Source organism: Littorina saxatilis, linkage group LG17 (assembly GCF_037325665.1).
Source record: "Littorina saxatilis isolate snail1 linkage group LG17, US_GU_Lsax_2.0, whole genome shotgun sequence".
Taxonomy (NCBI): domain Eukaryota; kingdom Metazoa; phylum Mollusca; class Gastropoda; order Littorinimorpha; family Littorinidae; genus Littorina; species Littorina saxatilis.
In genome coordinates this window covers 4,249,929-4,275,057 of record NC_090261.1, presented here as the reverse complement: position 1 = coordinate 4,275,057, position 25,129 = coordinate 4,249,929, and the positions used below count along the sequence as shown (strand labels likewise).

At 47.3% G+C, this 25,129-nt stretch overlaps 2 protein-coding genes across 2 annotated transcripts in view; both read left to right on the top strand.

The window, feature by feature from the left end:
* LOC138951891 (WD repeat and HMG-box DNA-binding protein 1-like) overlaps positions 1 to 25,129 on the top strand; it is a 65,817-nt gene that overhangs the window by 29,947 nt on the left and 10,741 nt on the right. Inside the window, exons 19-25 of the mRNA XM_070323451.1 lie at positions 14,535 to 14,649; positions 15,664 to 15,795; positions 17,196 to 17,413; positions 17,769 to 17,890; positions 18,947 to 19,020; positions 19,581 to 19,730; positions 20,486 to 20,607. Coding sequence (XP_070179552.1) covers positions 14,535 to 14,649; positions 15,664 to 15,795; positions 17,196 to 17,413; positions 17,769 to 17,890; positions 18,947 to 19,020; positions 19,581 to 19,730; positions 20,486 to 20,607 — 933 coding nt within the window. The remainder of the gene's footprint in view (positions 1 to 14,534; positions 14,650 to 15,663; positions 15,796 to 17,195; positions 17,414 to 17,768; positions 17,891 to 18,946; positions 19,021 to 19,580; positions 19,731 to 20,485; positions 20,608 to 25,129) is intronic.
* On the top strand, positions 22,457 to 25,030 carry LOC138951903 (uncharacterized). Its single transcript, XM_070323463.1, has 5 exons — positions 22,457 to 22,566; positions 22,887 to 23,060; positions 23,194 to 23,284; positions 23,554 to 23,702; positions 24,253 to 25,030. The coding sequence occupies exons 1-5, from the start codon at positions 22,472 to 22,474 to the stop codon at positions 24,257 to 24,259; spliced, it is 516 nt and encodes a 171-aa protein (XP_070179564.1). The 5' UTR covers positions 22,457 to 22,471; the 3' UTR covers positions 24,260 to 25,030.

Genomic DNA, 25,129 nt, shown 5'->3' with positions numbered 1-25,129 from the left:
AGGGCGTATCCTGGAGGAAGTAGCTCCACCGGATGGCCGGGCAGAGAGTGAAAGTTCCGATCCCCTGGCTACGCCGTTCCTCTCGCGCGGTAGGCTGGTACAGGGTAGCAGCCCAGATACGCGTTCGGTCTTGGATCGAACAGGGGATTTGCTACTGTCGGCAGCCTTCGCATTGTACGGGGCCAGATCGACACAGCATTCCCCGCTTCCGCCCGGGGGGCAGGAAGCTGTCCCTAGGGGGGCACCGCTTGGGTATAAAATCCCTCGGGTGTCTTCCTTTCCGGTTGACGCTTCGCCTGGCTATCACAGCCACGGCGGTAGTGTACTTCCGGTATGCACGGAAGTGCGGGACTATGATTCGGAGTTCGGTGCTTCCGCTCAAGACGAAGAAGATACCAACTTCCGGTGACCATTACAGCTCCCCATTACGGGTGTCTTCCGGTAAAGCTTCACCAGACTATAGCAGTCAGTGTGGTAGCGGAATTCCGGCATGCACGGATGTGCAGGACTACGGTTCGGATTACGGTGCTTCCGATCAGGAAGAAGACACCAGTTTTCGGCTACTATCCGAGTTTACCCATTAGTTTCGCTGTACATTGAGGAAGGGGTGGTGGCTTCGGCAACTTGTCCGTACCACCACCTTCAGCTTTGGTTGATTCACACACTCTTTGGCTTACAGGGAGATGTAGGTTTCAATAGAGGCTCTCTATCTCACTCTGTTTCCGGCCAGACTTCTTAGTCAGGCATCAGAAGCTAGGACAAGCCTCTGTATAGGATTCTTGCCATAGGCGACCCATTATTATGAATCTGACCAGTTATATCACTATGCTCCTTCCTGTCTCATACAAGGGGTTTAAGATCATAAGCAAAACTACTCTTATTGTCTGTGAACACAAGGGTAGATTGGGACATATCTACGTTGGTGCTAAAATCGGTAGGATATTCTGAAGTCCTTGACTCCGCCTACTGTAGATCGTAGGAGCTCTCTATCAACCTTTACCTGTGCGACTTTTCCAGCGCGCGACAGGACGGTTCCAATGCGCTACCAGCAATGGTAGCAGCAGGGCAAATTTAATCACATATTCTTACTCCAATTCTTATGAATGCATTGACTTTAGTCCCACATGCTAGATGTCGAAAAACCTCTCAAATTACCTGCCCTTAGTAGGGTGGTAACCAAGCTAAAAGCGACGCCATAGCCGTTGCTATGGCCTGACCTTGCTCGGTTACCCATAACACCCTGCGCACCACGTGAGCGCCAGCATCCGTAATAATCATTCTCGACTTTCGACAACACACGGTGGACGTGTCCGAATTTCGCTCTCACTTTTGGCCTTCACATGCCTGCTTGTCCGTGAGACTAGCCGGTTTCCTGTGGGTCTACCTGTCCGTCTACCTTTTGGTGAGATCTTTCCTGTTTATGTTTGGTTGAATGGTGTTAGCTTTGTGTTGAACATGCACGCAGACGTTTTTTGTTCTGGGTGACTGTTTTTCGCCGGTCTTAAAATGGCCGACAACAAAGCTAAACTCGGCGCGAGACTGGAAGGTGGCAAAGCTCTTAGCCTGGTTTAGTAACTATTCCTAAGAGTAGCCTAAGAACTTTGATTTGCCTATTATGCGGGTCGTAGATCCGTCAAACAGCACTTCTTTTTATGTTCCTATCCCTCCGAGGGTGGGTTCAGTTCTTTCACAGCTCGCGTCCCCTGTTGGGGTTAATCAGCCTTTAGGCTCCTTATAGACTTTTTGTTGGATCGTCGTCGGTGCGACTGATGGGGGGGGGAGTGGCCGTGTGGCTATTCTTTCCCCTTTCTCTGTGTAAGAGGAATCAGTCAATGTCCTCCTTTTGGGGGGACTTAACGATGTTTTGTGTCTATATTCTCGGCTGTTTCAGGCGCGATCGGCGGTTCCCGCCCTCCCGTTTCGTCAGCTTCGCACTGTGGCCTAGTGCAAATGGCCTGTTCGGTTCAGCCCGTTTTTTGCCTCTGGTGGCTCTGGGCTGTTCTCGAGCACCCCTTCCTTTTAGGAGGGGGGGCCTGCTCCCTGCCTGCGTCTAACCACTCTGATTACCGCCGGTACTTCACAGTGTGTTACGCAGCCCCCCGCCATTGGGGGGGGATAGGGGGGCGCTCCTGCGTCGCATCGTCGCCTGGTGCAAACGGCCAGCTCGGTTCAGTCCTTTCTGCCACTGGTAGGCTGGGTTGTTCGCGAGCACTCTCTCCGTAAGGAGAGGGGGTCTGCTTCCTCTCTTTCTCTTCCCGCTCAGCTTGCTTTTAGCAACACTGCAGTGGGAAGTCAGCTCTCTCCCCTTGCGGGAGAGGGAGAGAGGGGGCATGGTAAGTCACAGCCTGGGTTTGGTCCCACCTTGTCCCACTGCGGGCAGGGGGCTGTGTTAGCTTCCCACCCTTTCCCGCCCCCCGGGCGCGTTGGGGTGGCGGCTTTCCAGGCTACGTTACATACCCCTTCTCTGCTCCATTTGGGGCAGGGTGGGGGGGTATCAGTGGCTCACTCTTTCCCGCCCGCTGGGCAGGATCGGGTGGGGGCTGGAGCAGCGTTCCACCCTGTCCCTCCCTCTGGGTCGGACGGGGTGGGCGCTGTTGGACTGTCTTCACAGTCTGTGCCTCTATTGTCCTGGCCCGACAGTCGTCCTCCTCCCCTATCGGGTTGTGTGGTCGGTGGGCTATAGGATTACGGCAGGTGGACGGAGGGGGGTCGGCCGTTTTTCGGTTCGTCTCTCTCCGTCGCTCTTACTGCTGCGACGAGCCACCCCCCTCCTCATCTGGGGGTGGCTTGGCTCAGGCCTTGCTACACAGTGGGGGTGCTATGTACGGCTTTCCAGGCTACCTTACATACTCCTTCTCTGCTCCGTTTGGGGCAGGTGGCTGTGTTAGCTGCCCGCGCTTGTCGCGGGTAGCGGTCGCGAAACAATGAGCTTGACTCTCTTTTGTTCTCGGCAGGGTGTCTCGCACAGTGGTCAGGGAACAATGAGCTTTGCTCCGTTTTGTTCTCTGCACGGGCTGTGCCGGCTGGCTACATGGTCAGGCGGAGACGGAACGTACCCTTTCTCTCCAGTCTCCCATTCTTTGTGTTCACAATGATCTGCAGGGACTCGGCTTTAGTATCGCCTGGCCGGTGGTCATTGTCCGTAGCCAGCGTAGGTCACCCCCCCCCCCCCCTCCTAGGGGTGGGTGAGTGATAGGGCTACTTGACTTCGGCAGGTGGACGAGCGAGGATCGGCCGTTTACGGCCGTTTCTCTGTTTCAGTCCTTACCCCGTCTTGGGGTTACGGCTGTGCTGGACCGCCCCCCTCCCCGCTTGGGGTGGGTTGTGGTCATACCAGGTAGTCTGGTTCTTAGCACTGAGATGCTTCTCTCGCACAGCGGGTGGGGTAAGACGCGCCGGGCCCGGCTTTGTCTTGCTTCTCCACTCTCTCTTCTTCTTGGCAGAGATCTGTGCCAGTTACCAACCCCTCTTCCCCCCACCTCTTGTTCAGGTGGGCGGTTTTGGGTTGGCAGTCAGAGACTGATCACGCTTTTCATCCACACTCTTGGCGGGTTATTGGCAGGAGATTTAGTGCGCGACCTCCCCTGCCTCCCCTCCTTTTGTGTTTTACACAACTGGTGGTTAGGTTCGGACTTCTTGTTTAAGGAGGGGGAGTGTATAGGGTTGCCTACTGGTTGTAGGCTTCCCATACATAGAGCGGCTGCTGTTGCAGTTTACTTTGGCCCGGATAGGTTGGGGGTGTCTCTCTTCCTTCCTCTTCCGGGATGCCTTTGGGTTTTCACAGGCTTTCTCGCAATTTGTTTCATTTGCTGAGTCTGCGGTGATTGCCTGCCACATGCCACACTTTTTGGCTTGATCCGCACCTTAGGATAGTGGTCTTCAGCCTACACCTTTCCCGCTGCTTTTTACGCAGGGGACTGCTGGCTTCGGGGTTTCAGGCTGCTTCGTCCTCACTTTTAGTGCGGAAGAAGATAGCAGGGAATTTTTCAGGCTCAGGGTCTGATCCGGACTTTTTTATGGCCAGGGGTTAGTTTCTGGCTTCTCTTACAGACCACAGGGAACATGGAGTTTTCATGATATTACTCCTCCCTCTCCTCTCTGGAGGAGATAGGATGGCATGGTTTGGAGTTTTCTGCTTTGGCTGAGACTCTCTTCTGTGCTTTCTTATAGGCAATCTTATCCTCCCGGAACGCTCTTTTGAGTTAGGGAGGATGCCTTGGATAAGGCTTTAGCCAGGCTGCTGGCAGCTTGGGCTAGGGTCGTCACGGAGCGGAGTGGTTTCTCTGTGACGTTTTAGGCCCACACTGTTTTGGCTTGGTGTGATCTCCTTCCTTTACAAGGGGTTTGATTTCATGCTGGTTGCAGGAAGCAAGGGTCAGGCTTTTTCGGGGGTTGTTGAAACCTACTCAATAGCTGGAATCTTTCCCTTCCTTCTTGGACCTCTGGCAGCGCATTTGGCGCTCCCAGTTGCAAAGGGGTGTTTTGGTTCAGTGTCGCCTCCCTCTCTGCGGGAGGTGGGTCGGCATGAGCTAGAGCTTTCAGCTTTGGCTGAGATTTTCCTCGGTGCTCTCACATGAGCTTTCCTTCTGTGTTTCTGCACACAGGAAAGGGCTCGGTTTCTGGGGGTGTTGGTCTCTGGACTATCTCGGGGGCTGGTTGAGCTTTTTCAAGGTCAATCAGCTTGTCAGCTGCACTTTCTTTTGGTGTTGAACCAGGTTTTTTGCCTGGTGCTCTCAGTAACCAGGCTAAATTCCGAGCTGTCCTTATCCCAGGTTTTTTACCTGGGCATGCTGTTCGACTTTGTCTCTTGGAAGGTTTATTCTTCACACAAGAGAGAATAGGGAGGCTATAAGCTCTTTTCACTGCCAGACTGGCACGAGAGCAGGCCTCTGCGGGGTCTTTAGACCCGATCTTCGGTCGGACGGTATCGATAGCTATACTGGCTCTCTAGTCTTTCCTCAAGTTTTTTTGGGGGTTCGGCCTCTCAGGTCTGGGACATGAGGGTCCTCCTCCAGAGTGGGTTCCTCCACTCGGGAAGGTGGCTGGAATCCTTTTGGATCGCTCAGGGGACTTTTTTCCCTAGCTCTGTTTCCCCCTGGACTTAGACCGCTTTTTGGATGCGTTTTCGTCTAGATGGGTCCTGCAATGGTGATTGCAGTCTTGAGGCTGTGATGTAGACGTGAATCCTTGGGCTTCTCTTTTGCCTGAGGTTAGGAGCAGTGGCTCTTAGTCTACTAGCCTTTCCCTTTTTGCTATTTACAGGCATGGCCTGTTGCATTCGGGCAATTCTTCTGTTGCTTCTTATGTGAACTAGCTGGGGTGAGCAAGTTCTCGCTCCCTGTCAGACAGAGTATAGGGGATTCTGATTGGGTTTCACACTAAATCATTTTTCTCAGGGGAATTTCTCCCCGGCCAGCTCTGCGATCTGGCCGACTCGCTCAACAGGTCCTTTCGGGGCTTGCACAGGGGTTGGCCCTTCTGCTGACGGGTCTGGAGGCGTGCTGTTTGTGTGTTAGATCATGGGTTCTGACTCTGGTCTTTGGGAACGAAGCATATATTTCCTCCACTTTATCTGTGTATGCTCCTTTTTTGGCCCCCTTGGCCAATTGGGGATTTAGAGCGGGGGTGCAACTCCTTAGCGCCCCTCTCTCAAGCCAGGTGGTTTTTCACCTCTGTTTCAGTTTTTGGCTTTGGACAGCTGGGCCTCTTCTTTGAGGTTCCGGCTTATCGGCTATCTCAGCTGTTTTGAAACAAATAGGCCTCTCTTCTGTTGCTCATGGCGCTCTTGTCGGCATGATCAAGGGACCTTGTTTTACGAGGTTTAGAGGCTCCCCCTTGTTTAGCGCGTGGGACTTTGTTCTACTTACTCTGGGCCTCAGCCCTATAGGGCGGTGAGGCACATGCGTTTTTGGGGTTTGCCAGAGGATGTAGCCTTAGGGCTTTTGGTTCCGTTTGTTCACGGTTTTTGGCCAGGTTTTGGGGTTTCAGAAGCCTGGTCAATATCCTCTGGTGTTTGATTCCCTCCTCTTGGGAGGATTATCGCTCCGGGAGATTCGGATTTTCTAACTGTCTGGTTGGACTTTTTTAATCCCTTTTTTGACGTTACTGTCTTTTGGAACCACGAGCTTTAGCTCAGGTTCTTATTTCTTTACAATGGAGCGAAAGAGACGTCTTTTATTTGTCTCTCTCTAGGGGCTCTGCTACATTCATAGGACAGTCCTATGAGTGGTGCGTTCCGAACAGGGGGGGGGGGGCGTTCAGTCCTCCCTCTATTCCTTTTCAGGCGTTCGGGAGTCTGGTGTTCTTCTCTGGCTGGTGGTGTTCCTCTCGCCTATGCGAGGTTTGCCAACAGCTCGGGTACAGGTTTTGTGCTTCTTTTATTGCCGTGTTGCGTTCTGGTCGCCTAGGCGAAGCTTTGCAAACGGCTTACTGGAGATCAGATGATGTGTTCATCGGTTTCTATCTTCGGGATATCTCCTGCACGCGGCTTGATGGCTCCAGTTCATTGCTGGTTTTAGTTGCTGCAGGGCAGGTTCTTACAAGGACATAAGTAGGTTCCCTCCACCTTTAGGAGGAATCTGCATTCATAAGAATTGGAGTAAGAATATGTGATTAAATCGAAAATTTTTAATTAAATTTTGATTTAATATAATATACTTACCCAATTCTTATAGTTAATACCCTCCCATCCGTCCCCGCTGGATTATGTCCTTGGGGGTTTGTTTGACAAATAGTCTCGAATGATTATTACGGATGCTGGCGCTCACGTGGTGCGCAGGGTGTTATGGGTAACCGAGCAAGGTCAGGCCATAGCAACGGCTATGGCGTCGCTTTTAGCTTGGTTACCACCCTACTAAGGGCAGGTAATTTGAGAGGTTTTTCGACATCTAGCATGTGGGACTAAAGTCAATGCATTCATAAGAATTGGGTAAGTATATTATATTAAATCAAAATTTAATTAAAAATTTTCGATTATTGCCTAGCTCATAGATTGAGCATCCCACCGCCTCCATTAGCAATCTGCTATATGTGAGTTGGGATAAGATATGTAATTTAATCGAAAATTTTAGTAATAAATTTTCATTTGAATAATATACTTACCGAACTCACATAGTTAATTCCCTCCCGCCTTCCCCGCTAGTGGGGTTGTTCTAAAAAAAGAGGGAAGTTTTTTTCTACGCCTTCCCTTCGTGCGAATGAGTTCAATATGGCGGCAAGGTCAGGAAGTCACGTGACTTTGTCCTGTTTATGGGTCAAGGTGGCTCTTTTTTTTAGAGTTGCCTCAATTGTTACCAAGGTGATGCGATGCAGCGTTCTAGCACTAGACTGAAGTAAATTGCTATATGTGAGTTGGGTAAGTATATTAATCAAATGAAAATTTATTACTAAAATTTTCGATTTTCAGAAGGCAGTCCTTGTCGTCACCTTTTCTTGGCTGTGAAAAAGGTTGGGCCGATCTGGCATGATGACAAAATAAATTATGGCGATTTATAACATATTTTTGAGTCACTTGAGAAAATGTGACTCTATGTAATCGGTCAGTGTTAGTCTGTCCGGCCGGCCGGCCGGCCGGCCGTAGACACCACCTTAACGTTGGACTTTTCTCGGAAACTATCAAAGCGATCGGGCTCATATTTTGTTTAGTCGTGACCTCCAATGACCTCTACACTTTAACGATGGTTTCGTTGACCTTTGACCTTTTTCAAGGTCACAGGTCAGCGTCAAAGGAAAAATTAGACATTTTATATCTTTGACAAAGTTCATCGGATGTGATTGAAACTTTGTAGGATTATTCTTTACATCAAAGTATTTACATCTGTAGCCTTTTACGAACGTTATCAGAAAAACAAGGGAGATAACTAGCCTTTTCTGTTCGGCAACACACAACTTAACGTTGGGCTTTTCTCGGAAACTATAAAAGTGACCGGGCTCAAATTTTATGTGAACGTGACTCATTGTGTTGTGAATAGCAATTTCTTCCTGTCCATCTGATGCCTCATATAATATTCAGAACTGCGAAAGTGACTCGATCGAGCGTTTGCTCTTCTTGTTTAATGAAGTTGCTGTTTTTTGCCGTCTCCTTACAACATCCCTGCAGTAGCCAAACAATTTTTAATGTAATGCAATTTTACTGAAAAGACTGAAAAAAAGCTGATCGGAGGTACATGTACGTACCTTTGTTTCACATAAATCATGATTAAATTACATATTCTTACTCCGAATCACATAAAGAGCATTGACGCAGTCTGAATAGCTAAGGTCTGAAAAGGCTACCCGTCTTAAAGTTTAAAAGGGAAGCAACCCAACCACAAAAAAGGTAAACACAGCTATGGCAACGACCATATACCCGGGGAGTTACCTCCCCTGCCGGGTATGTGACGTCACTTCCATTGCTGCACCACATGGTACACTCATTCGACATCTTTCAGTCCTGACGAGAGGTCGTGTTTTCCATAGGCTCTGTGCGTTGTTGGAGTTTTCATACTACACCCACCGACCACCTACCCGTCTGCTTTCCCTCTACTTGGTAGTTGGTGAGCTCTTTCCATTTTACCTTACCTATCGTAAGAACTTTTGGCTGGTTATTGATAATTTTCGTCCTTTTCGGACTTGTGAAATTTTGTCAGTAACTGTTGTTGTGTTGTGTTGGCCGCCATTTGCATTTTGGCCGGCATGGCAGAGAACGCGAGTAGACGTGGCAAGGGCGATGTTAAGGGCAAAATTAAACCTAAATCATCCTCTCAAGGTTCTAAACCTGTGTTAGTTGTCCTTTCGGACAAAGAGAAAAACACTGTCATGTCTGTTACCATTTCTCCTCCCGGACACGCTAGCGCGAGCGGTACTACTTCTACTTGCGTTACGTCGGCGGCTTGCTCGTCCTCCGTTTCTTCAGACGGGCAAGCTTCACTTGTGTCTTCGTTGTTGAGCTCTTTGGTTCCAGAGATTCGCAGTTTAGTTCGCGACGAACTTAAGCGTGCTACTCCACCGGAAAGCACCGTACATCCGCCTGCAGTGAGCGATGCCCGCTCTTTGGCTTCTTTTTCCGGTTTTGTGGTGACGGCTTCCTGTTCTACCGGAACTTCGACTACTCCTTCGGCTTCTGCTTCCGCGGGGAGCTCTCAAGGTACGTCGAGCTTGTCCTTCGGCTCTAGTGAAGCCACTGGACTGTCCCTGCTGGGACGGAGCTCACCTGGCGCGGGTCACTCCCGCTTTCCTGCTCAGTCTCGTTCAGTACCCATTGAGCGTGAGTTCGTTTCTGAGCAAGGGCGGTTTCCTTCGGAAGTCGCGCTTCTGGGTTTTTCCGGAAGCGAAGGTCCTCCTTCACACTCCCATTCAGCGGCAGGTGTTGGAGTTGACTGTGGACTGGCCTCCGGGCAGCAGGGCTTCCGGCCTCAGTCATCATGGCCAGCGTTTCCACATCAAGGTGTGGCTTCGCCGGCCGTGTTTCCGGCTCAGACCGGATCTGCTTTCTCTCTTCCGGGTACTCCTTCTCGGATGTCCTTGGTTGAGAGTCAGCTTCCTGACTACGGACGTTTGGGGCATTCTTCCCTTCACTTTGGTGTTGGGTCGACACCCCTTCCGGTTCCGGCGGCTTCAAGCTTGCCGTCAGCGCTCCCTTCTCTGCCTGCTGGTATGGTTACGGGACACGACGGTTTGCGGTCGGGGGGGTTTCCGGTTTCGGCTTACCCTGACCGCCAGCTTGCTTCCGGTTCAGTTGACTTTGGTCAAGTTGATCATGGCTACTCTGACACTCAGTCTGTAGCCAGTGAGCAACCTCGCTCGGGATTTCCGGCGCAGCTCAAGCGCGCTTTGGAGGCCGCCGCGGAAGTTACTTCCCGGTATTTTCCGGAAGGCGCTTCTGCTAAGGGTTCTTCAACCTCAGCGGCTCCGTCAGCTATGGCTGACTTCCGGTATGCGAAGGAGGGCGACGAGAGCTTCCGCTTTGCCGAGTCTCCTTCTGTGGCATATCAGCTGTCCCAGGTTTTGGCTCGTCCATCTCCTGCCGGAAGTGGTCTCCCCTGCACGCCTGTTCCGTTACTGGTTCCGCATGGTCCAGTTCCGGAAGAGGCTCAGTCTTACCTAGCTTCTATGGCTCACGCTTCTTCTTTTACCCCCTCTGGTCTTAAGAAGTTCGTGCTGCCGAAGTTTTCTCGCAACTTACTGGCTTCTTTTGCTCTTCCGCGTACAACTCTGTCTGTTACGCCGGACTTGCAGCCTCTGTTGGCCAAGCCAATCAAGCCTTCCTCGGGTGCGGTTCTACCTGATCACACTCTTCTGGCTTCTGAAGAGATCAGTCGGCAACTCCTGGAGTTGTCCTCCATCTCGGAGACTCTGATCAGATCTCTCTCTCGCGCTCTTACTGAGACGCTTGATCCTTTCTTGCTCAGTCGCGAGCAGGACGCTGATGACGTGTCCACGCTCCTCTCGGCCCTGGCCAGGGTCAATGAGGAACAGATGCGTCTGTCTGCCCTTCAGTATGTGCACTCTGTTTCGTGTCGTCGGGATTTATTCCTCGCTCACTCTCAGTTTTCTGAGCAAACGACGCTGGACACACTCAGAGCTTCGCCGGTTGTGGAGGGGTCTCTGTTCGGTCCTCTGATTTTCGATGCGCGAAGATCAGAGATCCAGTCCAACAGGGATCAGCAGTTTTCGGACTTCTCCCTTCAGGCTTTCAAGCAGGCTAAGACTTCTAAGCCCAAGCCTCCTCAGGCTTCCGGCTCGTCTAAGCCTGCCGGCACGAAGCAGACAAAGTCTTCTTCTCAACCCTGGAGGGGTTCGAGAAAAAGATCAGCGTCCGGCAGGGGGCGGGGTGGCTCTAGCAGCAAGCCCCACCCCCAATGAAGTGTTCCCGGTTTCACCCCCCCCCCGCCCTCCACTCTGGTGATGGCGGGGGGCCCCTCCCGGGCTCTATCACACTGGTCGGCCACCATACACAGCCAGTGGATAGTGGGCGTTGTGGGATCGGGTTTTCGTCTACTTTGGCTGGACAAAAAGGCGCCGCTTTCCCGGCGTCCGCCGGCATGCAAGCCCCCCTCCTCGCAGGAGGCAAGGTCCGTCCTTCAGGCGGAAATTGTCACCCTGGTGCAGAAGGGCGCGGTGGAGAAAGTCCTAGACCACAGCTCTCCGGGCTTCTACGGGCGGCTTTTTGCCGTTCCCAAGTCGTCAGGAGGGTGGCGTCCCGTTTTGGACCTATCGCAGCTCAACACTTTCTTGAGAACGATACGGTTCAAGATGGAGACGCCGGCTTCGGTCAGGGACTCCCTCCGTCCAGGAGACTGGGCGACCTCCATCGATCTGACAGATGCATACTTTCATATCCTCATGCATCCGTCCGACCGGAAATGGCTCCGTTTCCGGTGGGGCGATCAGATCTTCCAGTTCCGCGCTCTTCCTTTCGGGCTGTCTCTCGCACCTTGGGTCTTCACCATGGTCGTGAGACAGCTATGCGCACTGGTGAGGTCGCAGGGTATCCGGCTCAGGGCATATCTGGACGATTGGCTCATCATGAACCAAAGCCGGACAGGTTGCTCGGGTCATACCCAGTCTGTTCTTCGTCAAGCCCACTTGTTGGGCTTTTCGATCAACACAACAAAGTCGGAACTGATTCCGTCGCAGACGTTCACTTATTTGGGAATGTCTTTCAGCACGGTCCCTTGGACTGTCCAACCCTCTCAGCGGCGGGTGGACAAGCTCCAAGCGCTTATCAGGTCCACTTTGCCTCTCCTGCGGGCTTCCCTCCGGACGCTGGCTTCCATCTTGGGACAGATGGAATCCATGGCTCTCTTGGTGCCTCTGGGCAGAGTTCACAAGCGGCCTCTTCAGCTTGCTCTGAAGCCGTATGTGGACTCTGCTCATGTGGACTGGAACGTCCTCGTCCCTCTCCAGGGATGGTTCCAGTCAGCGACCCTTCCGTGGTTGGACTCGGACTGGGTCTGCAGAGGTGTGCCGATCGCTTTGCCTCCCCCAGACACGGACCTCTTCACAGATGCGTCTCTGTCGGGGTGGGGAGCGCACACAGACCGACAGACTGCGTCGGGCCTGTGGTCGGCAGAGCAGAGCCACTGGCACATCAACCTGCTGGAGCTCGAGGCTGTGGCCCTTGCTCTGGAGGAGTTTCGGCCCTCCCTTCACGCCCATCATGTTCGTCTGTTCACAGACAACACGACTGTGGCAGCTTATCTGAACAAGCAGGGGGGGTCGCGGTCCCCTTCTCTTTCGAGAAGGACCTGCGAGATTCTGGTCTGGTGCTGGCACCATCAGATCACTCTCACAGCCAGGTACCTTCCGGGGAGCTTGAACACTTTGGCGGACGCGCTCAGCCGCTCCGACAAAGTGATTCAGTCAGAGTGGACGATTACTCAGGGGGCACTGCTTCGCCTTTGGGCCCTCGTCCCAAAGCCTCTGGTGGATCTCTTTGCCACCCGTTTCTCGAAGAGGCTGTCAATCTTCGTCTCGCCATTCCCGGATCCCGAGGCTTGGCAGACAGATGCATTGGCCTTTCCCTGGACAGGGCTTCAGGCCTACGCCTTTCCTCCCTTCCAGCTACTCAGTCGAGTACTTCGGAAGGCGGAGATGGAGGGTCCGGATCTCCTGTTGGTCGCTCCTCTGTGGCCGTCTCAGGTTTGGTTCCCGGACCTTCTAAGGCTCGCCCACGGTCCACCAGTTCCGCTCTCTCTCACAAAAGGGGAACTGGTGCAGCCTCACACCGGCATACCACACGAGGATCCCTCGTCTCTGAATCTTCACGTGTGGAGGTTGTCCGGTCCTTTCTGAGGCGTTCTGGTGCGTCTGAGCAGACTCTCGACTTAGTGGAACGCTCTCATAGGGCTTCTACGTCGTCAGTCTATGCTTCCCACTGGAAGGCCTGGGTTGCCTGGTGTCAGGCCCAGGGTTTGAACGCGCTAGCCCCTCGGTCTATGCACGTGGCAAACCATCTTTCTTCGCTTGCGTCTCAAGGAGCCTCTGCTTCCTCCTTGAGAGTTCGGAGATCTGCCATTGCGGTAACCTTACGCCAGATGGGCCGCTCTATTGACGTCAGTGGAGTCATTTCACGGGTGATTAAGGGCGCTGCCCTTAAAGAGGTTTCTTCTCGTTCCCCCATGCCAAAATGGGATCTTTTCCTGGTCCTCGAGTTTTTACGTTCTGCACGTTTTGAACCTCTGGTCACGGCGAGTTTCGCTAACCTGACGCGCAAAACTCTCTTTCTGCTACTGGTAGCTTCTGCGCGCAGAGGAAGCGAGATTCATGCACTCTCTGGAAACCCGGAGGATATCTCTAAAGAACCTGATGGTTCTGTTTCCTTGCGTTTCCGGCCACATTTTCTGGCTAAGAACCAGACCCCTGACCAGGCCTCGCCTCTGGTTCGCGTCAAACCTTTGACTAGCATACTGGCTCCCGGAGATCCGGACGCCATTAATTGTCCTGTGCGAGCCCTTGACATCTACCTTGCCCGGTCTCAACCGCTTAGATCGAAATCTCAAAATCTCTTATTTATCTCCATTAATACTGTGAGAAATAAGGATATTGCAAAGACGACAATGGCTCGGTGGGTGTCCGCTCTGATAAAACAAGCATATGAGTGGAACCTTGCGGAAAAGGGGGGGGCACTGCCTGCTTTCCCTCTGAACTCTGCTAGAGCTCATGAAACCAGAGCTTGGGCGTCATCTTTGGCCGTCCTACGGTCACGAAAGCTGGACGAGGTTCTACGCACAGCCTACTGGCGTTCTGAGGATGTCTTTTTGAACTTTTACCTCAGAGATGTCTCCGCTGTTCGGCAAGATGGTTCAAGAACGCTTCCTGCCTTGATCGCAGGTGGCCAGTTCATTTCAAGGGTTTGAGGTGAGTTTGGTTTTTCATTCCCACCGCCTTGTTGATGCTATCTGCTCTTTATGTGATTCGGAGTAAGAATATGTAATTTAATCGAAAATTTTTAAGTAAATTTTCATTTCATTAATATACTTACCCGAATCACATAGTGTATTCCCTCCCGCCAACCCCGCTTATGATATTTTAGTTTTTCTTTAATGTCGAATGAGTGTACCATGTGGTGCAGCAATGGAAGTGACGTCACATACCCGGCAGGGGAGGTAACTCCCCGGGTATATGGTCGTTGCCATAGCTGTGTTTACCTTTTTTGTGGTTGGGTTGCTTCCCTTTTAAACTTTAAGACGGGTAGCCTTTTCAGACCTTAGCTATTCAGACTGCGTCAATGCTCTTTATGTGATTCGGGTAAGTATATTAATGAAATGAAAATTTACTTAAAAATTTTCGATTAAAGCTTATGGGACATTTGCATGTGAAAAGTATGGTGGCAGGCCATATCTTGATCAGTTTGCTTCATCTTTCAAGAAGACTGTAAGAAAGAGGAAGGAGAATAAACTTTAAGGCATAATTTCATGATAATATTATTGTTGCTCTTATAACACGCGTATTGTGGTGCGGGTTACAGATATATCCCATGCAAAGGATCGCGCTAATTTCATGATAATATCATTGGCGCTTTTATAACATGCGTATTGTGGTGTGTGTTACAGATGTATTCCGTGCAAAGGGTCGCGTTATCCTGCCACTTTGCCGCGCCCAGCCGTCACTGTGCTGCCGTTCTGCGTGTCTCTGTGTGAGCCAGACTCGGAGAAATCTCAGTATGAAGTAAGTACTCACTTTTATATCTTGTTGGTAAAAAGTGTCTGGTGGTGGTGGTGTGTTTGGTTGTTACATGTAATCTACTTGAAGTGGGCTTGTAGTCATGTTCACTTTTTGACAGAATGTGTATTACCGTCAACCTGCCCCCCCTACCCCCACCCACCTCCACTCACTCCCTTCACCCAATTCCTTTGGTTTTGTTTGTACATTGCTTCATACCTTGTTGGTAAAGAATGCCTTTTTGTGATGTTAATATGTTACCTGTAACTTCATTTAATTTTGGGCTTAACATGTATGTGTGTGTGTGTGTGTTTAAAACAATTGAGAATCAAAAAACAAAACTGGTAAGTTATACTAGGAATGTATGATTTATGACAAAGCAAAACATTAATAATAATAATAATAACGATTACTTATATAGCGCGTAAACCTCGTGGTGACGAGCCCAGAGCGCTTTACACTTACACAATCATAATACAAACAAGGAAAGAGAACTAAATCCGAATAAATTCAAACATGGTCACACACACCCACACACGCACGCACACACACACGCGCGCGCGCACACACACACCCACACACAATCTTTGTTTCGTCATTGTCAATGTTCAGGTAACCCGCAATGTCATTCCATGTACGCATACGTTATTCTAGTACAACACACACAGGCACATACACATCCCCACAAGAATGTTGACCCAATGGTCTTTAGACAGATAGTAGACAGACAGACAAACACTTTCGGTACAGGAAGCTGATGCTATCTCTGGCAAGAATGATGGTCAGAGGATTTTTTAATTTCTTGAACATTGGTACACTTTTTGAAAAAAATGATTCCATCTGTTTTGCACTGTGCATGTAATATGTAGTTTTCTTAAATTTAGGCTTGCAGTTCTGTAAACATGCATGTGTTTGTGTTGTAAGACATTGGTATAGTTTCTGTAAACATGCATGTGTTTGTGTTGTAAGACATTGGTATAGTTTCTGAAATAAAATTGTTGTGTGTTTTGCGCTGTACAGGAGCAGTACATGCGTAGTGTGGTGTTTGCACAACACCTGTCTCGCCTGGCCGCTGAAGGTGTCGAGTTGGACGAAGCCACGCAGAGAAACATGCAGAGACCTGCTCAGGAGGCGCTCATGAAACTTTTTGCTGTGAGTGCTTTCAGTTGACTCTTGTTACTTTTTGCTGTGAGTGCTTTCAGTTGACTCTTGTTACTTTTTGCTGTGAGTGCTTTCAGTTGATTTTGTTACTTTTTGCTGTGAGTGCTTTCAGTTGACTCTTGTTACTTTTTGCTGTGAGTGCTTTCAGTTGACTCTTGTTACTTTTTGCTGTGAGTGCTTTCAGTTGATTTTGTTACTTTTTGCTGTGAGTGCTTTCAGTTGATTTTGTTACTTTTTGCTGTGAGTGCTTTCAGTTGACTCGTGTTACGTTTTGCTGTGAGTGCTTTCAGTTGACTCTTGTTAATTTTTGCTGTGAGTGCTTTCAGTTGACTCGTGTTACGTTTTGCTGTGAGTGCTTTCAGTTGATTTTGTTACTTTTTGCTAAGGGCATATCGGTCAGCTTTTGCATTGGTTGTGTTGGTCAAATAGTCTCCTGTCCGCCCAGCGACCTTCCCCTTGACCCTGCTTGTGACCTCGATGTTTTATGCCCCCACAAGGGGCACGGTACTCTCTAAGCACCCAAAACCTCGAAGAGAGATAACTGGCGGAAACCGTCCTATTGTAGTCTGCTGTATGACGGCACAAGTCATCTGTGAATATCATATTCATACATCGAAACTCCCCTTTTATACTGTTTGGCAGATAGTACGTGTCTCAAGTCATCTGTGAATAGCATATTCATACATCGAAACTCCCCTTTTATACTGTTTGGCAGATAGTACGTGTCTCAAGTCATCTGTGAATAGCATATTCATACATCGAAACTCCCCTTTTATACTGTTTGGCAGATAGTACGTGTCTCAAGTCATCTGTGAATAGCATATTCATTCATCGAAACTCCCCTTTTATACTGTTTGGCAGATAGTACGTGTCTCAAGTCATCTGTGAATAGCATATTCATACATCGAAACTCCCCTTTTATACTGTTTGGTAGATAGTACGTGTCTCAAGTCATCTGTGAATATCATATTCATACATCGGAACTCCCCTTTTATACTGTTTGGCAGATAGTACGTGTCTCAAGTCATCTGTGAATATCATATTCATACATCGAAACTCCCCTTTTATACTGTTTGGCAGATAGTACGTGTCTCAAGTCATCTGTGAATAGCATATTCATACATCGAAACTCCCCTTTTAAGACACCCCAATTTGAGACTTCCCCCTTTTTAAGGCCTTGATTTTTCACATTTTCTGTTCATAACGTCTGTAAATCTACCCATATTTTTAAGACTCCCTCCTTTTTCAGACCTGACTTTCTCAGATTTGTGTAAGTCTTAAATGGGAGTTTCCACTGTGATGCTCTTTCCGTCTCTGAGGGCTGAAAAAGATAAATTTTTGGAGGTTTTAAATGGGGGATTCCACTGTTATGCTCTTTTCATCTCTGACAGTTGTCAGTGCGGTCGGAGCGAGAGTTCCGTGCCATGGAGGTGTGTGAGTTGATGCCGGACGAACAGACACTGCAGCTGTCAATAAAGTACGCCACACGCCAGCGCCACCTACACCTGGCGCAGCGCATCAGTCAACTGGCGCAGCAGCGTGCACAGGAGGAGCAGCAAGAGGAGGAGGAGGAGGAAGAAGAGGATTTCAGAGATTACCTGCAGGCCAGGTGAGAAATGTTGGAATTGAGGAGGACGCTGAATGATGAAAATGCCCATTTGAAAAGCGTACATTCTGCTACTCTTGTTCTTTTGTTGGCTCTCTCTCTCTCTCTCTGTCTGTCTCTCTCTCTCTCTCTCTCTCTCTGTCTGTCTGTCTGTCTCTCTCTCTCTCTCTCTTTGTCTCTCTGTGTCTCCCTCTCTCTCTCTGTCTATCTCTCTCTCTCTGTCTCTCTCTCTCTCTCTCTCTCTCTCTCTCTCTCTCTCTCTCTCTCTCTCTGTATTAATTAAAAAGGTTGGGGAGGGATCTCACTGTATTAAATATTTATAGCTGCTGTGGTACTGAGCGAGTTCTTTCTTTTGCAGCCACAACAGCACAGAGACAGAGTGGGCAGCAGAGTCAGGCCAAGGCACCAGGAAAAAGGCGGTCAGGCAAGAGGAGGAGGAAGAGATGGAGGAAGGGGAGGAGGAGGAGAGAAAACCTTCAGGTAATTGCAGGTTTTTATATCACAAACATGCACCCACACACACGCTTACGCTCATTCTGTAATAGGTGGGTACTGTCTAACGTTCGGTTTTTTGTTTGTTGCTTGTTGAAGGTAAGAAAGACCTTTAAACCAAAAGTGTATATCCAGTGATGGTGCTTGGTGTTTAGCAGAACTATATTATTGAACCAGTTGGAATAAAGACTACTGCAGAAGACAGCCAGTTGCAGAAACCAGTCCAGCTACATACAATTCAAATACAAACACAGAAAAGAAACTGTCTGATGCTGTTCAAACTGGCAGGACTGACCAAGTTCATGATTCACTTTCTGGTGTTGTAACATTTTCATTTTTAAAATAATGTAAATATTCAGTTAAAAATATTGCTGATATCTGTATGGGGGTTGGCGTGTGCATGTGAAAATGCTTATCAGGAGATATTGCAGCCATCCGTTTGGTTCTTTCTTTTTTTTCTGCAAATATTTAGTACGGAAATATGTTCACGTACAAGGTGTTCTGGTGAATGGTTGTGCGACAGTGGAACCCCCCCCCCCCCCCTTTTTTTCATTTTCATTACTTTATTGTCCCATCGCTGGGAAATTCGGGTCGCTTCCTCCCAGTGGAAAGCTAGCAGCAACGGAGTCGCGCTACCCAGGTGTCTGCGTGTTTAGGTGTATTCAGCCACCTGCACTTACGGCAGAATGACCAAGGTCTTTTACGTGCCATTGTGATGACACGGGGGTGGGACATGGCTTCCGTCTCTGGGTCTGCCCATAAAGTTGACCCGTGTCCGTCCCGGCCCGAATTCGATCCTGCGACCTTCCGATCACAAGTCCAGTGCTCTACCAACTGAGCTACCGGGCCCCCTAAGACTATAAAAATCTGAAAAAATCAGGTCGTAAAAAGGAGGGTGTCATAAAATAGTGTTAATTTACAGAGGCTATGAACAGACAATCTGAAAAAGCAGGGGGGGGGGGGGGGGGGGGGTTGCCTTAAAAGGGTGGTTCCACTTATAGTTTTCTTTGCTGGCTGATTTAAATGTACTCCCTCCTTGTGCAGGCCCCATGCTGAACATGAAGGCCAAGGAAAAGCTGGTCAAGCAGCCGTCCTTTGGAAGAGCCAACCCTTTCAAGGTCAGTTCTCTTACAGTGTCAGTTGTCGCGTAGATGTGTAGCCAACGGAGTTTGTTTTTGACAGGGTTTGTACACAATTGTGCGAGCCCACAGTTTTACAGTTTTACAGTTTTAGATAAGTATGATATTTGTGTAATTTCACAAATCTCAAAGTGAGGAGAGGTCTTTTTATGAAATGTTCGATTTAACCTGTTCACTACTAGGAAATAGTTGTATACAAAGCATTCCCTCTATTTACCTGAATTGACAACTTACAGTGTTCCCTTGATGTATACATGAATACACCATACACAGACACATTGTTTGTTTGTTGTTTTTCTTCTGTTGTTGCTTATTGACCAGTTTGTTGGATGTTAAAGCAAGTTACCCAGGAAGTCAGCTGATTTCCTACACTGCAAAACAGTCACAGATCCTCATCTCCAACAAGCATCATGTAAAACAGCCTCACATATTGCTGTTTTTTAATTTTATTTTTATTTTTTTTAATTCACAGGCTTAAAGTCAGTTTGGCTAAACAAAATGAATGAATACTGACCTGTCTTTACCTGTTCTGCGTTCAGGTTGCGTCACAGGAGAAAGAGGTGGGCAGCACGAAAGGCACGCAGGTGTTTGACGTCATGAAGAAAACCAAAGAGCGTGCTCCAGTTATCTCCCCTCTGCCCATCACCCTCAAACAGACCAAAGGAGGGCAGCGCAAAATCACTGTCAAGGTTAGTTATCTGAAGTTTTCATTCCAGAAAAAAATGGTTATGTTTACAGATGTGTTTCTTTCTTTTGCTGTAAGGTTCAAGGTAAAAGTTACTTTCATTGCTATGATTGAATATAATATTTTACCTCAGAAAAAGGTATGCTTTGATTTTTTTCATCCTGCTGGTGTTGAAAGAAGATATACATTTTTTGTTGTTGTAAGGTTTTGGAGTAAGAAAGGGGCATGCTGCTCGGAATCATTCTTGTGCAATGACATGCTCTTCAGCAACTACTAATGTTTTGGTTGGTATTGAAACATGCCGCTTGTTGAGAAGTAGTATGCTGCTCAAACGATTGCTGAAGTATCCATGGGGTGCTTGCATTCGTGAGCTCTTGTTAGTTCAAGAGTGGGTATACCCTAAATGTTGGAGACCAAAGCATATCAGCATTCTATTTTTGTCAGCATTTTCTTTTCTTGAAGCAACTGTTCCTTCTATAATAGTCTTCTTGTGGCATGGCCGATACACAGATGTCACGTTGCAGACCGTATACAATGTAAACATTAACATACATCAGCAGTGTTAAACACAGGGCATGTACCCATTGCATTTAATTTGTCTCATTTTTGTCACTTGAAAAAATCAAAATCCATAAGCCTTGAAACGTAATGTATTAGACCCTCATCGTTGCTTTACAGCCTTCTTTTAAATATCATTGATCTATCTGACGAAGCAGAAGTATTGTGTTAATTATGACTTGTTTTTTTCCCCCTCCAAAGGGCAAGCAAGCTCAGCAGCCCAAACTGGCCTTTGGTTCAGGGTCAGACATGACCCCCTCATCTAAAGACACAGTGGCAGACACACAGGACGAAGAACAGTCTGAAAATGAACCAGTAAAGAAGTAAGTATGGAAGCTTGTCAACCAGCATGGTTGTGATTCGAAAAACAAGAAAGGTCAGTTGTTCGAACGTTTCATTTTTGATAAAATAAGGCAAAAATGAAACGTTCCAATAACTAACCTCACTTGTGTTTTTCATTCTCGATTTCAGCATATCTGTGATTTTATCTCCCCATTCCAAATGATTTTGGCTGCATTATGGGGATGCTAGTTGCTCCCCTACTTTCCTTTCTAATTGTCTGCTTTGTCAACTCTGTATAGCAGAATTGTTACTCGTCTGATAGTTCTGGACGTAAATGTGGTTTAAATCTTATGGCATAAATAACAAGAAGTAAAAGGTAAAGCGCTGTTAAAGTAACACATGTGGCTGTAGCTCAATAATTAATTCATTTTGGTCACTTGTACAAATAATCTCATAAACGTCCTTTAAAGTTGATAGAAGGAGGATTGGCTACAGTATTCGAACACAGAAAAAAATTGTTGGTACGATATTTTCGAGAAAAAGAATTCGTAGGCCTAAACATTATTCAACAAGGCCTTTGGCGTAATCGTCACCGGAAGTCAAGGGAACTCCCTACTTCCGCCACTACTGCCGCTATCAATTGACAAGTACAACATCACTATGTCGTCGCCATCGGTAAGTTTCAAAGGCCGTGCAATAACTTTTCGCCCCTAACTTAAGTCTATTTAGATTTGGGATCCAAAAGTGTTCTACATTATCAAGAAGAAGAAGAACTGGAAGCAATCTGTCGACATGAGAGTGACAGAGTGAGAGTCATTCATGTCACTACCGCAAAAACCGCCCCACTCGCATTTTCTGAGTTTGACGGTAAGAGTAAGCATACTCGTAGATCTTGATAATTATAAAGGGTAACAGCCTTCATGAACTTTGGAGCATAGGCTGTATGCCTCTTAGCTTCTTTTTGCTTTCGATGGGTTGCTTCTAGATCTGTCGTAATCCCTGTAGCACTACATCAATCATTCAATGTACTTGTGGACTTTTGCTCAGAACATGTAAACAGCATAAAGTACTCGGTTGGTTTTTAATTTTCTATTATTCCTTGGTCATCACTTGTTTGATGGATGATGCCCTCCTTCCCTCTTTGCTCCCTCTAGAATCATGTGCAAAGAATGTGACAGAAGAAGACTTTGACTGTCTAGCAGTCCTAACCTAAGTATTTCTCTCATAACCCCACCCATACCCCCAGGTGTGTTCTCATATACATTAGTTTGATGAGAAAATTTGCTAGTAAAAACTGGTTTGGCACTCACAGATGACAAAAAGAGTGGAGAGCTTACCAGATGTATTTCTACATGCTGAAGATACAACTAATTTATTATTGTTGATTTCAGACAAGCCGGAGTGATCATGAAACAGACTCACCTGCACCCCACAGAGGGAGAGGAAGGAGGAGAGGAAGGGGAGGGGGAAGAGGAGGTGGTCAGCCTCAAGAACAAGATCAGGTGTGTTTTCATGTCCATTACTTTGAGAACATTTGCTATTTTGGCTCTAATAGATGAGACTGAAGAGCTTACAATTAATTATATGAAAATTAGTTCTACATGCTGAAGATACAACTATTTTATTATTGTTGATTTCAGACAAGCCGGAGTGATCATGAAACAGACTCGCCTGCACCCCACAGAGGGAGAGGAAGGAGGAGAGGAAGGGGAGGGGGAAGAGGAGGTGGTCAGCCTCAAGAACAAGATCAGGTGTGTTTTCATGTCCATTAGTTTGAGAACATTTGCTATTTTGGCTCTAATAGATGAGACTGAAGAGCTTACAATTAATTATATGAAAATTAGTTCTACATGCTGAAGATACAACTATTTTATTATTGTTGATTTCAGACAAGCCGGAGTGATCATGAAACAGACTCGCCTGCACCCCACAGAGGGAGAGGGAGGAGGAGAGGAAGGGGAGGGGGAAGAGGAGGTGGTCAGCCTCAAGAACAAGATCAGGTGTGTTTTCATGTGTACATTACAGTGAAATCTGTGGTATCCATACTGGTCTTATCCAAATACCCTGTGATATACAACTGGGGAATTACCCAAATACGTATTACTTAGTCTGAATCTGACCTGTGGTATCCAACTACCTGTGGTATCCAACTCTTTTTGTCTGGGCCCCTTCGTTGTTGGATACCACAGGTTTCGCTATAGTTTGAGGAGAAAATGTGCTAGTTTGGCACACATAGATGAGAGAATTGGAGAAGTTACCATTAGATGTAAATTAGTTCTTCATGTTGAAGACACAAATGTTTTATTAATGCTGTTTTCAGACATGTTCCACAAGTAACGAAAGAGGAGGAGACAGGGGGAGAGGAAGGAGGAGAGGAGGACGAGGGGCGACAGCACAGCAGCGGGGCTCTTCAAGTGGCAGGGGGAGAGGTGGTCGAGGGAGGTGGGATGTGGCCGGCATCCCCACTGCGCAGCAGCACAGGAATAACTTGCAGGTGTGTTTTTAATTAATTTGACATTATTATGAGGAGATATGAATAGCAAAGTCTTTCGCATGTATACACAGATAATGATAACAGCACACATGTTTCATTTTAAAACATGTTTGTTGTCTTTACATTATTACAGACTCAGATCCAACAGCTGGATATTGCACAACTGCGACAACTGGCCCTCGACCTGGCTGTTGCACAACCAGGTCTTGTTTTTGACATGCTTGGTAAGTAACTTCTGCTTTATGGTGTTCTGATATAAGTTTGCTCTTGTCATTATTGTGGTATTTTGTGTGAGCTCTCTATGTAGTATTTTGTTTCTGCATTCTGCTGAAAGTATTTTTTCAATGGTTTTGTTGTTGTTGTATACAAAAAACAAAACAAAAAAAATATATTTACATCCATGGTGCATTATTGATTTTTTTTACTTTGACATTGGTAATCATAAAATATGTATCATAAATTAAGAAATAAAAATGCTTTCTGTTGAAAACAGCCGATCAGTCGTCTGTGCCAACACCTGCACCATCACCAGACCATGCAGCCTGGCCGGACTGGTGTGTGTGCCGACATTGTCGGCACATGCCCACACCTGCAGAACGGATCTGCTGCCAGCGCCGCACTCAGTGCATATCAAGAATGCCTGTACGTATGCCCATTTTTTATATAAAAAAGTATTTATTAAAAAAATATTTACATGAAAAAAAAGATAAACACAGTCATGGTCAGATTGTGTACTTGTGCAGGGTAATATAGTTGTATGTAATGATATACAGTGGAACCTGCTAGTACTCATACTATAGTGGACTCTATTATTGTGATTTTCCACTTATAATGAAGAGGGTTTTTTTCCCCCTTGGGTTCTCTCTGTTAGACAAAAATCTAAACTGTAATAGCAAATTTCTTTTAGTGAACGACTTTCCTCTTCCCTTGAAGTTCACATTGGTATGTAGTCCTTGGAGTCCAATTATTATTATTTATTTATTTTTGTATTTCTTATTTTTGTATTTGAAAAAAAATGAAATTTGGATATTTACAACGCGCTTTATCTTTGCTGTGTAGGAAACTAAAAGCGCGGCAAAGGTCGCACTTTACCAGGCGCCCCACTCAAGGCCCAACAGGGATTCGAACCCGGGTCAATGTGATGTGTTGTTACTTTGATGATTACAATTATTATTTCTTTTTTCTTTTGCAGGAGATGAACATCATTTTACATCCGTTCGTGCTACACCTGAGCAGGAGGCAGCGGGTGGACATTTTGGTGTTTGCGGAAGAGGGAGGCGAAGCCGCCTCCAATCGCCATGCTGCCTATCGCCAGTTTGTTTTCTGGCAGCATGGTCGTTTGGGGGCTGGTAACAGGAGGGCTATCCCTTCATGTTGTGTGTGGGCCATTCGGGATACTTACCCCAGTCCCAACAATGTTTATACAGGATACATTCCAGCGCGCTTGCAGTAGATGGGGTAATTGCTCTTGAATACCGACACACAACATGGAGGGATATTTTTCGTCTGTCTCTTCCTCAAGCACCAAAATGTCCTGAGGACTTGGACATGTTTGACTTTTAGTTTTCAAATTTTTAATTGCCTCTCTGTATGGTTGTAACAGCTGTTTGATTGTTTCCATGGGTTTTTGCACACATTACTTTTTGAGTGCAAGAAAAATATTACAGAAACATTTTGTCTTGAAAATGAGAATGTTATTTTGGTTGACTAGAAAATTATGTTAAAATGGTTTCTTCAGCTGAGCTGTTTGTTTTGTACAAGTTTGTGTTCATTTACTTTGTATGTACTAGTATGACTCCACAAGTTAATTTTAATAAATGTATATTTGACCAACAACAAAACAAGTTCATGTGCCAGCAGTGACACAATGTCATATCATGTAAATTATGCTGTCAGATTTTGAAATTGTGTAATTCTGAATACAGAATCTGAATCACTTCCACTTTTTGTAATGGGTTCAGAAAAAGAAACATGATGTTATTGTTTTTAAATTTATATCACACAACAAACACACAATAGTCTTTAGTCATTTTCAAAGTGGTGTACATCCCTTTATCTGCAGACAACAA